Genomic DNA, 16975 nt, shown 5'->3' on the forward strand with positions numbered 1-16975 from the left:
ACATTGTTTATAAGTATGTATGATCTCATAATGTTGTTTTTGAATCAATCCCTCCCACCATCATTACATACTCAGTTTTTTTATGGCTCTGTGTACAGTTATTGATCAATGGTTCTTGCTGCTTGGGACAAGAAAAAATGACGTAATATGAGTGGGTCTAATAATCAACAGAAATTAAAGAGCAGGAAGCAGATCTAGGCTTTGTGAAAGATCAAACATCCTAGAATTCGGTTTGATCTTCTATTAATACCTTATATAACATTGCATGAATCATTGGGGAATTCACAGAAATTTACCACACTAATGTTTCCTAGTCTACTTATGAAGCCATGTAGTCCATGTAATTCCAATAAATGTCACACCAGACATTCATACACAACAAGTTTCATTCACTGCATAACCAATGAAATAGTTTGAGATGATGTCTCACATTTGCCTCACAAAGATATACATTGATATGTGCCAACCCCAGAGTGCATCTAACAAAATTGTGCAATGAACAGAGAATAACAACTTGAACCTGAATACCACAGAAACCAAGAACATGACTCTAAATTTTACACATTCCATGCTAGACCTCTCACATTAGTTATAAATAATATCTGTGAGGTAACAAAATCTGGGCTTCTTGGCATTCATATTAGCAATGACCTGAAATAAGGTACTCATGTGGATCAAATGTAGAAAAAAGCATGTGCAAGACTCCATTTTCTCCATCAACTGAAGCAAGCCAAGCTCAGCTCTGCTAACTTAATCCAAGTTTACCAAAGTATCTCTCTTCATGTGCCATCACCGATTCGGTGTTTGACGAACGTTGATATTTTGCCAAAGGGTTCTATATCTTACCCATGCCCAAAGGTGTCTTGTTGGTAATTCAAAATTGTCAAGAAAGGTCTTTTGTTGTCTGCCTCGGAAACTTTTGCCAAGTATTCTACCGCTAAGGCTAAGATCTTCCAATCCCTCTTTTCTGATGCAATGTCCCAAGAATTTCAGTTGTCTATCTCTGACAGTGTTGAGAAGCTGTCTTTTTTGGTCAATCTGTTTAAGGACCTCTTCATTTGTAACATGATCAATGTAGGAGATTCGGAGCATTCGCCTGTAGAGCCACATTTCAGCTGTTTCAATGTTACGTGGAGTTTCTGCTGTCAAAGTCCAAGACTCACAGCCATACAGAAGAGTAGACCAGACATAGGTTTTAAGGAGGCAGGTCTTCATCTTAAAGGACAGCCCACGATCCTTGAAGATTGGGCTGGGTGAATGCATTTTTCACTTGACCAATTCTTCTTTGGATTTCTGTTCTGCAACAAGCTTTGGGTGTCACAAGGGCCTCGAGATAGTTGAATGAGGAGACCTGGTCGCTGGGAGTGTTCCCGTAAGGCAATCTGCAAAGTGGTGTGACCTTTGACTTTGAAACCACCATGGTTTTTGTTTTTGTTTTCTTGCTGTTGACATGTAGTCCAAGCTTTGCCTTGGAGGCAACAGCAGCATTAAGAAGTTTTTGGAGATCCTCACGCGATGTAGCTAAAAGAACTATATCATCGACATAGCGGAGATTGTTTATCTTGACACCATTGACTGTGACTCCTTCCGGACGATCCTCCAGATCTCTCCAGATCATTTGGGAGTATAAGTTCAAAAGGTCTGGGGACATGACACAGCCCTGATGCACTCCTCTTTTGATGGGAAACCAGTTGGTCACGACTTCAGAAAGGCAGACTGCTTCAAGTTGATCGCAGTAGACTGATCTTATAACCCGCATATCTTTGTCATCTATTTGAATTTTGCAAGCATTTTGAAGAGCTCCTCAAGTCGGATCTTGTCAAAGGCTTTTTGATAGTCGTAAACCCTGTGCATGTCTTGTTGATGTTGTACGGTTCTCTCGCTAAGCATTCTGAGAACAAATATGACATTTCTAGTGCCTCTGTCTTTCATGAAACCAAACTGAGATGGTGGGATTTTTGGCAGAATTTTGCATCATCTGTTGTAAGATGATTTTCAATAGGATTTTGAGAATGTCCAACATCAGGCTTATTGTTGGATGACTTGAACAATCAAGTGTCCCTGGGACTTTGGGCAGGGTGATGAAGATGGATTTTGAGTATGTCCTTCGGAAACTTTCCAGTCTTATAGATTTCATTGACTAGGTTTCAGATCATGTCAGTGCCTTCTTTTCCAAGAGCCTTGGGCATCTCTGTGTAAACCTCATCTAGTCCAGCTGCCTTTCTGACTTTCATATTTTGCAGTGCCCACTTCACCTCTGACTTTAGAATTGGTGGACCAGTTTTTGCAGTTTCCAGAACAATTCCCTCTGGTTCTTGGTCATCATCAAAAAGATCTTGAACGTATTCTTGCCAGTGAGCTGAGATATCTTTACAACACGACCATCGGCAGTTTTAATGCATTTGGAAGGAGGGGTAGATCATTTACCTACAATCTCGTTGATCTTTTGAAACATTTTCTTGGCAATCTCGACTTCTTTACAATTCTCCTCTTACCAAAGTATATTGCGCTCAATTCTAGAATATGCCCACCCAGTGTGGCTGCAGGATTATAAATTTGTTAGAGCAATGCAAACTCTATGAGACTTTGAAAGTTGTGCATTGAAGATAATTTCCCCTGACTTACACTATGATGAAGCTTTGAACCAGGCAAATATAGGTACTTTAGACAAACACCAAGAAGATCTGTACAAAACTCTCTTTTACAAAATAACTGGACCCTCTGACAAACTGAATCACATTTTAATTGAACAATCCAATCATCTTTCAAAATAAAACAATAGATAAAATGTGCCAAAATTTAAGATCAATTATTTTGATGCTCCTTTATACCATATGCATTTTTAATTTCTTTTAACTTAGACCCCAATCAGATTCACACAACCTATGAGCTGGGTTGGTCCGATTCTGCAGGGAATTCTCACTAAAGTGCAATCAGTAGAAATAGTCTAACATGCCTCCCTGAGCAGCTAGGGGGTAATTGACTATCCTTTGCTGAGTATATCTAAATGCGCCCATAGTTTCATTCAAACATTAAGCATTTGTTATTATTGAAATGCTCTTAACATTTTATATACAACTTCAACCCACTGGGTTGCAATCTTAATAAATTATGTAAACATATCAAAAACAAGCGAAATCATTAAAAAAAAAAACATTCAAAATTTTCTTTGTCATACTAAATAAATACATTTATAAAAGCCATTTATTTGACCTAATTGTCAATAAGAAGGAGTAAAAACATGTCATATCCATTATCCTAATTCACAATGACAGAAAAAGACATCCATAAACTTTTGTGTCACTGTTTGTCCATTTCTCACTCATATTGGATTAGCCATAATGTAATTTCCCCAATACCTAAATAGAGATATCATCCCAGAGTCATTTATCTTGATCAAACTATGCTAAATCAAATGATTTTCAGATTTACTGATATAGAATGTAATAAATCATTTTCAAGAGGAACAGTGAAGGATAATAGGGAAAAAAGAATTAGAATCATATCACTCAATTTGTGATTACATCTGTCTCATGAATTTCCAAGGTGATCAGAAAAAAACCTTTTAAACAAAAGTTAGAAAATGATGTGTCAACCCATTTTATCGCATTCCAAGAAATGTGCCCCTGATGGCATTAGTAAAACATATATTTTCTCCAAATATTCCATTATTGATAATCTTCGAGCTGCCACTGACATAAATTCCCCAAATGAAAATGACAACGGAAGCAGAAAGAGAAGTTATTAGAACACGAACTTGCAATTGCATAACGGCTGAAACCCAATGGATAAAAGCATGCAAAAATAACTTCAATAAATTTAATTAGGTTTTTATGCTATGCTGCATCCTTTTTCATAACATAAAAAATGGGGGTGTTTACATTAGCTATCATATAGATTGGATATAAATTGGTTATGGCTAAACCTTGGATGAATAAAATGTTTCATTAGTTCAAGGCAAAACCTACACTGCTCACACGGCACAATTGATTTTGGTTGCATTACATAAACAGGGTACACAGCAGGTAGTCAAGTAACCAGGTGAAGTGTGTTCTTTGCTTAGGAGATGTTTCTGAACTTGAAGAAAGTATGTGAGAATCTATATAGCTAATACAAGACCTGCTTAGAGCCAATCTAAATGGAATTTCAGGACCAGTCTGGACAGGTTTTTTTTTTTTTTTTTTTTTTTTTTTTTTTTTTTTTTGGGGGGGGGGGTACAGCACCTTTATAATAACACAGCAATAAGTACATTCAGAGACCTCATGCCCATGTAAGACTCAAGAACCAGCTGTAAAAGCCACTTAAAAAAACAGCTTCAAAGAGCCAGAACATTTAGAACTTAAATCTTCTCCCAACTTTCAGGAATCAGTCCAAAGAGCACGTTGTGTGAACAGACCCCAAAGTCGGACCACAGTGAAACACTCCCCAAGAGCTCACTTGGCTATCCGTGTAAGCCATCACAGCTCTCCAGCTGAGCAACATCTCCCCCAGAGACCAGGGCTTACTTTACCTCCTGACAAGAACTACATAGCATTGCATTGGTATATCAGTACTGGATCAATACTGTCAAACCTTCACATCTTTCAGATGAAACAGGTTCTTTTAAAATGGAACTTTGTCGGGTCTTCACAACCTCCTTTGTGTGCAGCCCACAAAGCTTCCAGCTGAGACTGTTTTTTTTTTTTTTTCTTTTTTTTTTTTTTTAATGAGGTAAAGCAGATTTTTCAAAATGTCCATGTTCATATATTATAACCTACAAAATTTTTTAGCTGAACCACATTCCTCATACACAGAATATAATATTTTTTACAAATTTCTTTGGCCACCATCCATATACACAATGAAAACAAATTCACATTAAAAAAATATGCTGAATGGATATAAGATCAGCTGACCTGAACTGAACAAGAAAAAGATAAACATCCATCAAGAATTAACTTATAATAAACTATTAATTTGTTTTAATATATTTATTAATTTATTATAATTAAATATAATTTATTATATCTATTAAATTATTTTACTGAATCCTCCCCAAAATCTAGTCACTTTTAAATTAGCCCATATCTTACCTATCCAGATATTTTAACAAAAACCATTCTTAACTTTCTGAGTTAGGCTGGTGACAAACAAACAAACAGACCTGTAGACAGACATACAAACAGTGGTGAAAATATAACCTCCTTAGGGGAGATAAATATCAAATATTCACCTGTAATAATTTTTTAATAATTTTCTGCGTGCATAACAGTAATGTGTTAATATGTCATGTTTGGCCAGAAGGGATATGCATGCATGAGAAACTTCCCTAATACTGGACATAATTTTATGCTCTGAAACTTGACAAGAACACAAAATAAAGATCTTCTAACAGCAAGGAAACTGCTTGGCTTCATAGGCCAAGCTACTGTAAATAAACAGATAAGACAGGGTAAATGGTAAATAATTCCCAAGTGCTGCTGGCAATTACATTCAAATCGAGAAATCTCAGCAGAACCATCTAGGTATCTTATCACAGATCCTAGTCAATAAATGAAATACAATCAAAAATTTAAATCTGCACTTTAGGGATGTTTTAATAAGTCACTGCAATAAACAAAATGAATTCTTTATCTTTAAGAGAGATCAAGGGAAAAAGAAAAAATCTTATGAGTTCCCCACAGAACAATGCCATCAAATTCCACATTTGGAATGCAAATATTTAGCCACTCTGATCACAAAATTAAACTCTCTGTAGATCCATTTTCTTTTATCTAATATCTCTTGTAAAAAGTCAGCATTACAAGCTTAAAATACCACATTTGCAAGTGAAAAGTCAATGCATGCCTTTATCTGTAACTTCACAGGGAAGTTTTATTGGCAATTTCTAATATTCCCTAGTAGTTGAATTGAAATGAATCAAATGTTTTAGAAAAATCAAAATCTCCTCAGAACATGTGAATAAACTGTTTTCATGCAACAGAGTAGGAGTCAGTCGTGTACCATGCTGCACATGTCAAAAACAAGACTTGGACATGGCGAATCTCGTACTCGTAGATGACATGCATGCATGAGAGATGCCCCACATCAACGTTTTTTGCCTTGTTAAGACAATACACTAAAAATAAATATGTTTTTAAGCAACTCCTCAAGAGATGTTTTTCGTAAGTTGACACTTGGTATTTTTAAAATATATTTTGAAGGGTGGTATTTTGCTGCAACCACATTTGGTCATACCCGAAGCATAAAAAAGATAAGCCATTGAACATGTACTCTTACAATGTACTTTTAAAGCCCTCTTGATAACTGCTCACTATGGCACTCAGGAGTAGAACAAATATACTCACTCATGTGACTCCGGGTCTCATTCAACCACATCCAGACCACATTCAGATCACACTCAGACCAGGAGGATGTAATAATAGTATTCTTACCATATGACTCCATAATAATGTAAGTTTTATTCTAATTTCATTTATTTATAAAGACTATTGTTTTATTTGCAAGGTGTTTTGTAAGGTGTTTTGTACTTTTTTTGTTTTAGTGACCAGCAATACAACAACTTACAGCAGTAAGTGAAGTGCAACTCTTAAAATAAAAATACTAAAAAAAAAACAAGCTGCATTCAGATAGAGTCGTAAAAAATATCCTGATACAGTATTGAACTTTTAAAGCCTATTTCACATAGAGCTGTATATGTACTTTAACACTACAGCTATACTGTTACACTTTGAGAGGTCCTAACACGTAATTATGCTGCAGTGGACTTAAAGGGATAATAACTCTTTGTATGAGATCTATATTTCACAATAAAAACATTGTGAATAACACATACAAATATAATATATTCTGTTTTACCACAGAAACAACAGTTAAAGCTATTATTCTGATATCTGAGCTTGTCTTTAGACCACGTGACCTCCATTGATGGCTATACTCTGTTAAAATCTCTTAAGAGATTTTAACAAAAAACCAAACTTTTCTAGAAAAAAAACAAGGACTAACTTCGAATGTAAAAATGGATTCATTAACCATTGGTAAGTATGGGAAAATTGTTGTTTACTCCAGGAAAATTCATTTTTTGACCGAAAGGAAGAGTTATTATCCCTTTAACCTTCTATCACAAGTTTTCCATGAATTTGCTTACTGCTGCCTAGTAACTTAATTGACCATGATGAATCTCTTATGATATACCCAGGCTATTAAGTTGCTAATTTCTCAAAACATACTGGTATAGCTGTCCCACTAAAATATACCACTTGATGCAAAAAGGACTCATGTCATCTTGTTGGGTGATATGTGAAAAACTTTTATAATGTGAAACAATTGTCACTGGATCTTGAGGCTGATCATCTTATATTTGTAACTTCCCCTGATTAAAGTATTGTTCAATTCTCCAAATGCTCCATTTAAATGCATGGACTGCTACCACATGAGCACAATGTTACAAAAGTTTCATTTCCACAAGTGGATTTGAAAGTGGCAGAGAATCAATTTCAGCTGAGATCAATTCTAGGCCCTACACTTTGGGAAATGAAGTCATCTGCTTGGTGAAAGCACTGAACTAATTAAAGTAATTTTCAGCCATGTTTTGTCAGACACACATTTTCCATGAAAACTGCTTGACAATCATCTCTCGGATCTTATTGCAAAAAGTACCTTATATTTCTCTAGTGATAACAAACAGCATTTTTTTCTGACTGAAACCAAGTTAAATGAAATTCATAAAACAACATGCAAAAAATGAATAATGCAGTCCAAAGGAAAATAGTGACCCCTTTTAATTTGAAATTTTATACCAAAAATCAATAACTTTGATACAAAGTAACTTTGCCCTTCCTTATTTGTTCCACCTGTATTTCCTGGGTTCTTGTTTTATATTCAGAATGGCAGCGACACAGAATCAATCAGGGTCATAGCGTATGCTTATCTCTGAATGAAATTATGGTTTTAGCATCAAAAGTTAAAATTACAACTAAAAACCTGTTTTCAACACACTTTATTTTTATATAATATTCATATCAGTGCAACATAATTACCTGTGGGACACCCTTAACGCACCTGAAAAAAATTCTCAAATTTTCCTGGCCTGGAAATATTCCCCCTCCCCCCCCCCCTTCAAGGGGGTTGAGCTCCCTGTGTAACCTTCACATTTTGTCTCATCCACACACTGTACACTTGAAAGCATATGTGAACCAAGTAACTATATATCTTGGCTTTCTTTGTCCCAGATATGCTCATGAAATATAGTTCAGATGCTGAACTTCCCCCATTTGTTCAATTTTAGAGTGCATGGAGGAAGACAGCCCAGCACCTGTGTTTTATATCATGGGCACACTAAGGAGAAAGAAAGCCAAGATATGTATTATGTGTAAGCAAATGTTATAGGCTTTTGACTTAATGTTACCTTTAACACAATAACATACCACAATTCTAGGAAGATGCCGCATTTCTCCAGGACCATACACCCCCGCCAAGCGGAGAGCACAGGTACTCAACACCCTTCCATCTGCAATTTTAGTTCCATTAGCTTCCATAACTTTCATTTCTGCAATTGATTTAGTTCTGGAATAGTGGTCTGGATGCTGTAAAATAAATTTGAAGGACAAATATGATACTGTCTGTGAGGCTATGTTCAATGTTTGTATTTTAGAAAGATTTGAAGACTAAAATTTTCACCATAGGTATATGAGCTGGTTTTGCAATACTGGTAAATTCATTACCAACACACCCATACACATGCCACCCAAACAAACACTAACAATAAAATAGATGGTAGAATATTAAGTGAACATTACAGTGACTTTTAACCCCTGGGTATGAGTAAAAAATATTCTAAATGGTGTAGATAGAAAATCAGCAAATATCTTTAATAGTAAAGTTTTTGCATCTATTGGTGAAATGAGCTGATTTACAAATCCATTGTTGACCTTTTTTATCATTTATTGCCTCAAAAAAAGTTACTGTCATGGGAGCCCAAGCAAAGAGCAGTTGTGACTCACAGCACACACATTAGTATTAATACCCATATCACGTAAAACTGCCTACATACAACTGCCTGCATGTGCCGGCCTTCCTGACAGCACAACTGTTTATCTTTTTTTGTCATTTGAACCTGCTTAATTATCTCTTATTTTACTGCAGCTGTGTATATCACAATGCATGTAGGGCTCTGTTTCAGGGATTTTTTTTTCACAATGAACTCTATATTCATAAATTGGGATTGAAAATCTACACAGCACAGGAAATGCTGGCAATGTTTCTACCACCCACACAGGTGGAACATTGATATACAGGTCTACAAAAATATATACTGATTGCTAAAATCATGGGTTTAGCTTCAAAATTCTAAATGTGCCAGCAACGAATTATAATAATTTAGACCCCATTCAGATAGGGGCCTTTCAGAATAAAAGATCCTGGTCCAAGGCGTCTGGTCGAATGGAGTTGAGATTTAATTACTATGCTTCTGCAGGGACGATGTGTGGGGAGGCGTGTGAGAGGCGGAGAGACCATTACAGGATTAAGTGGTCTTCCTTTCATGTAGGTCCACCATATTTAAGCCATGGACCAGTTAGCACTCAAATCTTCTCATTCTGAACGGGGCCATAGACACACCATACTAGTTGGGCTGGTCCAACTCTGCAGGGGATTCTGACTATGTGCAATCAGTGGAATGACCTTTATTGTCTGACATGCATCCTTGAGCAGCTAAGGGGTAATTAACTTTTAACTAGCTGCTCGAAGAGGCGTGTGATTCAGTTAAGCCGACTGAACTTAGTGAAAGCCCCATCAGAATTGGACCGACTGAATTAGTATGATGTGTTCATCTGAATGCTCCCTAACTAATTTGGTTTTATGCCTTTCCCCCTAATCATTGTATACTTTTAATTCATAAACATTTAAAACCTGTACAGCTCAGATACCTGTTACAACTCCTTTGTTAATTCCCACTTTATGAACTATTAATTGAATCTGTACTTGTACACTGTATGTGGCTAGCTGTATCTCATCTTGAGTTATAATCAGACTGTCAGTGTAATAAGACAATTAGTAAGTCCTCATTGAGCGCATTCGGAAGAGCAGACTAGCATCTGCAGATCTAATATGGCGGCCCATTTAAAAGCTTGCCGCTTCATTCCCGATTAGACACTGAACAGATTGCCCATGGGGTTTATGCAATAAGCAATCAAGTGGGTTTGCCAGATTTTATCTGAGGATCTGATAGTCTGCTTGTCTGAATGTGCTCATTGGTTCACTGTGGTATTGTACCACATCTGTATAGTACAGCTTTGCAACCCAGTCTCAATCTATATTATATCTTATTGATATTTTTAATAGTATTTTTCTATCACGGATGAATCTTAGACATGCACCACACAAATGATATAGCCTTTTAACAGATAATCTCATGATATTACTTCATCTGAAGTCCGTTAATGTCTGTATTAACATTTCTTCTAAATCGAAAAAAAAAAACATCTTAAAATGGTGTGTCAGTTTCTAGTAAGGAGTGTAGGGCTTATCTTCTAAAACATGACACTTTTTCATGCAAGAAGCTAATCAGAAAAATATCATATAACATGAGTATAAAACTCACTCGTTTATCTTTGAGGTTTTTCCCAATGCCTCATATAGCAAAATCCATATGATATGTAATGCGTAAAGAAGGCAAAAGAATAATGGCTGTTTTAATATTTTCTGTTATATACCGCATCCTGTTGTTTTGGTTTCTGTAATTACTTTAAGATTGGTGCAACAATCAACTATAATAGTACTTCATTAGAGGAAGAAGTTGATGCCCCACATCAGTTTTTCGAAGAACTAACACGCAATAAGTAATCAACAAAAGACAGCAAAATGTTAACACGTGGTTGCATTAACGACTTCTTAGTACCATAATTGTATAATAATTTGCCAATATAACCGACCACCAAGTTGAGATGAGCATCATCATCATACTTGTAGACATATATGGTTGCCTATTCTTGGAGCACATGTAATTAGTGTTACTTCAGGGTTTCATTTCCGATGAAAACATGGCATTATTGTAGTTCTTTATGAACAACCCAGAGTGCTCCTACGGCTAAATACACATATATGGCTGCTTCAGAGCAATCCCATATTACCGATCTGGCTCAGGCGGTGACACCTACTTACACACATTGTCACTTGACACTTCCTACCGGCTACAGGTTGAATGTGCAATTAGACTGACTGGATTGGGATTAATAAGGTATGTGCATGGAACAATGGACAATTCAGTTTTCTGGATAAATCCCAAAAATCACTTTGTAAAGGAAAAAAACTTTTTGGGTTTTCAAAAATCAATTTGTGTCATCATCAGGTAAGTAACATAAAATGATATATTAGGTGAAAAGTCTCTATTGATTGATGTTGGATGTACAGGATTTATTTTGAAGAAACAATATCTTTATTTTAAAGAAAGAAGTCTGTCAAAACAACAAAACATTCATCTTCAGAAAGAAGATTTTCTTCTGTAATTTTTTTCTAATTCCCTGAAGCCAGTTGAGCTTAATAACAAGTATTTAATTTGTTGACTACCATTAGGACAGGCCAATGCTATATGGTTATACTCCACCATCCTGATTGCTGTTATAGCAATTAGCCCGATTTGACATTGGGTTATCTTTCTAAATGTAGATGTCTTCATGACTTAGGTGCTGTGTTTAGATGCCATGCAAACAATATTGCAGCAGTATATATATATATCAGGATGTGCTCAACTGCCACAATGACAACAAAAACATATACATTCATTATTGGTTATATAAACATTGAATGTAGTTTACTGGTGGATTATAGTTATGTTATACAAAATGTAATTTTAAAGACAACCCTAGTGCAATCATGTTTGTTTTAATTGCCTTCAAAACCAATTGTAGTACCAATCCATGCTTTGAGCTGGTCATAGTGAATGACTTAAAACTTGAAATACTGAATTGCCAAATCACTTACGTCATAGTGAATGACTTAAAAACTTGAAATACTGAATTGCCAAATCACTTACTTAAATAGTTGATGTATTTGAAACCTATGTGGACAAGGTCATACTATCCCATCATTTTAAGCTCAATAAATGCAAAAAAAAAATCCTTGCATGATGAAATAATAAATACAAATAACTTTGAAATGCACAACTGGTCGTCAATGTGGCCCAATAATTTTTCTCAGTTGCATATTTGAAACAGCTTTACTAATATAGTTATTCCAGTGACCTCAGACATAACTTATTATCACTATCATGACTTACTTTTTCCAGAGGGAGGTAGGGTAGGGTTTCATCTCCATCTCTGATTTCCTGGCCCCCAAAGACAACATTGAAGGTACTGGTGTATACAAGGCGCTGGACACCATACTTAATACAGGCTTAAAGATAAAAACAAATCCAATGCTTTAATGTGTGTTTGTTTTTTAAAAAAAAAACCTCATCACAAAACAATTGTCATGGGCATTAATCACTTTAAACAGGATCTACACCAGTGAAAAGGAACTGCAATGGGTTGAATGATATAACACAAGTAATTTTTTTAAAGTTCAAAAAAAAATTATCAAAATGTCAAAAGAATTAGAGGAATAAATACTAGAAAGACAAATATAGGAAATTCACTTTAACAAACTAGATGCCATATATTTATACCACTTCTGAATGGATCTAATTCTCTAAGGGGTTTAATAGCAATTTTTCAGATTTTATCAAAGTGGCAGCCTACAAGACTTCTAGTATTATTACAGTCCCTGCATGAATAGGCACAGAAATTTCATACCATGTGAAATGTGTAAATGTCACTCTGGTTTGTTTTGTAAATTCAATAAGGATTTCTTCTTAGCTTTGACCCTGAAGATTTAGTTTCCAACATCATATTTATTAAAACAAATATCACAGATTCACCAAGAGATTACAAGGAAACCATTCATTTTCATGTTGGGTAGTATTACATTAATGTAGGAAATTTCCAAACCCCAGTCATCCACAAAACCAGCATTAATCATAAGCATCAACATTTTTATCACAAATTAACTTCTTTTTGGTCAATTGTGATCCCATTAAGCCTAAAAAGACTATTTTTCCATATTCATTAGTCCACACCCCCTAGAGTTCTAAGCTCAACATTAACACAAATCTAATCAATAATCAGATTTAAGCAGAGCAGAAATTTGATATTCATCATTAATAAAGAACATCAAACATTCTCCAGCTAATTTAAACCACTGAGATAAAGTCAATAGCAAGAACAAAACAGCAGTCCATTGTAGAAAGTATGGAGCTGTTGTTGCCGTCACGCTTAATATAGCTATGTAAATAGAATGCAGGATGCTTCATTAAAGGATCCTTACCTTCAATTATATTTTGTGTACCTTTAATATTCACTTCTTCTATTTGCTTTTTGTTAAGCTGGAAAATGGAAAAGGAAAATGTTGTTTCAGTTAACTGCTTTTCCGAGTGACACTATTAAACTACATGAAAAGTAAAGTAAATTGCACTTGACAACTTCCAAGGATGGTCAATTAAAAGAATAAAAGATGTCCAAGAGATTGGTCTTTATAGCTATACCTATAGGGTGAATGTAAACAAAGACTGGACAGGTCATCTCTTAAAAATGCCAATATTTCATTTAAATAAGCCCCATTCAAGAGAGCCCTCACAAACATACTTTTGGACTGAGAAAAGCTGTAAGAAAGAACTGAATATCATAGAGAATAAATAGGATCAATAATGAGTTCCATTTCCCCATCTAAGTCTCTATTTGTTTCATTATTCTCATCCTTCTGCCAATATCACGACTGTCATTAAATGCTTTCTTTCTCAGATTTGCTGAGCTATTATTTCATATTCTATTTGATCCTCCCAAATCACAGGCCTGCCAGGCTGATCAACAAATATCAAAGGAGGGGGAGCAGGGTAATGTATTTGATCTGGCATAAATGCAAATTAACCCAGCTCACATTTGCAATTTCCCCATCCCCTTGCTTCAAAGTTAAGTCAATTTACTGGTACATCACTAAATTGAATAAAGGTAAATATTTGACAATACTCCACAATCCTGTTACCTAGACAATAAATTCACTGCATTTTGGTCTTAAGTCCTAAAAGCTTTAGATTTAACCCAAAAATACTAGTCTGGCATTTGCGCGGCATTTTCCCAATCAAGACAAACGGAAGATTGCCCATTTAAAGTACTTGATTGTATTTTCTGCATGAGGAAGAGCTTCAATAATGCACTAATGCACATTACTCGTCATCTCTTCTCGGATAAGTGAAGCTGGTCAGCACTTAGTTCTACTTCATTTTCTTGTATTGTTTCAATCACAGAAATAGCAAGGAAATGCATTTGTTTCAATCACTACAACATTGGAAAATTCAATGGAACCATTAACAGTCATTAAAAAACATGCATCATACTACACACGCCTTTGCACTTTAATAATAGTTCCGATTGGTTTTTCAGGTAGTTTTAAACAGAAACGCCAAATCATTGAGAATCAGAGGAAGACTATAGTAGCAAGTGAAGTGGAGGCAAGGTAAGATGACAGTGCTTTTTGATATCTGGTATCATTAATGACATGTCCTCTTTCCACAACTGATGGTTTCTTATTATCTGCATTTAGCACACATGTGACAATGGTTATCAAATAACTAATTTCCCTGAATCATACTTTTTTGATTGGCACACTTTTTTTCCTATCACTGTGTAAAATCTATCGTGGCGAGGTGAAAATGTATATGGTGAGTCAGTCATTCTGAAGGCAATGTACAAGCACAACAATTTGTTAGATCACAATTCCAGCTTCAAGAGATGGTTCAGACACACTGCCTCAGACCACAATTGTAGGCAACTTATTTCAGTCATAATGTTTCATGGATATTTCACTGGAACAATGTCAATGCTTTACAACAGAGATTCTTGCTAAAAAATAAGCCTACCTTCTACACAAAACCTCCTTAAGGGCCCATACATAGCACTACTACAGAGTATATATATATATATATATATATATATATATATATATATATATATATATATATATATATATATATATATATATATATTGCAGTTCTGGTATGTCAGGTGTTATCAGGTAATTTTGTGATCATTTTAACTATCAAAATAGCACACTTTACAGAAATAAAAATGCCACAAACCTTTTTCAATAATAACATACTAAGTTAGGGTTAGACTATGTTACAACTCCAGTACTATCACCTTTAAATCTAAAATATTTTCTTTTCTATTTCTACTTTCTACACATTCAACTTTTCAACAAGTATTATTTGTAATGCAGACCTGAATAATTTTCTTAAATATGGATTTTTATTATTAAACAATAAAGTTTTCAAATTTTTTCTTTATTTTACCTGGTCTCTTCCAGACATGCCATATGATGCAAGATGATATATGCAGTCTGCTCCTTTGACCGCATTTTCCACATCACTCTGTTTTCTTATATCACCCTGATAAAAAAAAAATTATAAAGAGGGCCATCACCTACCAGTAATCCAATGTCTAAATTGTAGCAATACTGCATAAAAAAACCTTGAATCAAGATTTATCATTTAATTATTTTTGTTTGGAGCAAGAAAAAACTTTTGAGAGCTTGCAACATACTAAATTAACATCTATGTGCATGTTGTTAAGGATATGAATGAGTCAAGATGCAGCACTTTTGCAATTGTTAATTTTTAGCCTCACAACAGCGACTCTTATAGATTCACCATTGCACAACAGGATCTGCCTAGCCAGCACAAAGAATGCCAACAATATTTTTTTTTCACTTTGCTTATTACCTTAACAAACTCCATGCTTTCTAATAATTCCCCACATGGTTCTATAATATCAAACAACACCACTTGTATTCCCTCAGCTACAAGCGCTTTCCCTAGGTGATAGCCAGGATAGCCTCCACCACCTGTTACTATATGTTTTTCCTTCACAGGCTCACCAGTCTGTTTTCTATTACGTAGCAGGACCATCTCAGATTTTTGGAGATAAATTATACTGTGACCCTGAAAATAAATGTATTATAGTTTCTAATCCAGTCAGTGAAATGCGATGAAACCGGTGCATCATTCACAGATAACAAATGTGCCAGTAAAACTTGATTTGTTAAAAAAAGTCATGAATAGCTATCAAATGCAATATAATTTAATTCCAAGTAATTTTAACTGTCAAATATTAATATCATTAACATATCTGTCTGAACATACAATGTTGCAGATTCAAAACTAATGAAGTTTTCCTATTTCTCTAAAATCGTTTATTTATTTTGTGGCTTTATTTATTTATTTATTTATTATATGCTAATGGTGGTTCTTTAGACAGATACACATTTATTGCAAATGCACGCCAGTGATTGGCATGATGCAAAAAATAAATAAATAAATAAATGTTCTAAGTAGCTTGTTCAGCTATTTTGCCTTCTAACTATTCATTGACTACATGACAAAAAGGCAACGGTATTCAGTATATAAATGAATATATTGATCAGAGCTGTAGCTTTGTTTTGCGAAACAATATCATATTTTTTATTACTTCTCAGTAGACTACTGGTACATGTACGTTAACAATGACAATGTCATTGATTTTTCTGCCGGTGATCACAAGACATTCTACTGTAACGATTAAGTGACCACATTCATAATTTGGTTTTCATTTTATAAAACTGATGATCGTGCCATAAAATACAATGAAAAGGAAACAGCACTGGTTATTTTTACCGTAATGTTTTATAACACCCGCCAGTGATCTCACTCAGTAACCCGGAAATAAACTTTGAACCCTTTTCAATGGGTACTTTACATGATGACGTTATTTGAAATGATTTTTGTTTCTGAATTTTTAACACTCCAAGTAAAAAATGAAAAAGTAAAGGTCATATTTATTTAAACTGAAAAGTTTTGTCTCTTATACTAAACATACACTCTCTCTACTGCCATTATTTCGTAATTGATTTTTACGACGCATTACTGTACTTC

General features: G+C 34.9%; 2 protein-coding genes across 7 annotated transcripts in view; one reads left to right on the plus strand and one right to left on the minus strand.

Annotated features, from left to right (window-relative positions):
• Window positions 1-16788, minus strand: part of LOC106174975 (short-chain dehydrogenase/reductase family 42E member 1) — a 31605-nt gene extending 14817 nt beyond the window's left edge. For 2 of the 4 annotated variants that reach the window (XM_087005408.1, XM_013556764.2), the window contains exons 1-6: window positions 16718-16788; window positions 15788-16006; window positions 15359-15454; window positions 13339-13396; window positions 12254-12369; window positions 8406-8564 (exon numbers count right to left, since the gene is read on the minus strand). In XM_087005408.1, the coding sequence (XP_086861534.1) occupies window positions 8406-8564; window positions 12254-12369; window positions 13339-13396; window positions 15359-15454; window positions 15788-15973 (615 nt within the window). In that variant the 5' untranslated portion in view covers window positions 15974-16006; window positions 16718-16788. Of the gene's footprint in view, window positions 1-846; window positions 3039-8405; window positions 8565-12253; window positions 12370-13338; window positions 13397-15358; window positions 15455-15787; window positions 16007-16717 lie in introns of those variants that run through there. The other 2 variants (XM_087005410.1, XM_087005411.1) reach the window with 2 other exon arrangements.
• LOC106174972 (netrin receptor UNC5C-like) overlaps window positions 6385-16975 on the plus strand; it is a 76108-nt gene continuing 65517 nt past the window's right edge. Inside the window, exons 1-2 of one of the 3 annotated variants that reach the window (XM_087005402.1) lie at window positions 6385-6432; window positions 14451-14523. The gene's annotated coding sequence lies outside the window, so the exon portion shown is untranslated. The remainder of the gene's footprint in view (window positions 6433-14450; window positions 14524-16975) is intronic. The other 2 variants (XM_087005404.1, XM_087005403.1) reach the window with 2 other exon arrangements.

The sequence above is a fragment of the Lingula anatina genome, chromosome 2 (genome assembly GCF_051362555.1).
Source record: "Lingula anatina isolate TDL-2025a chromosome 2, LinAna3.0, whole genome shotgun sequence".
NCBI classification, from domain to species: Eukaryota; Metazoa; Brachiopoda; class Lingulata; order Lingulida; family Lingulidae; genus Lingula; species Lingula anatina.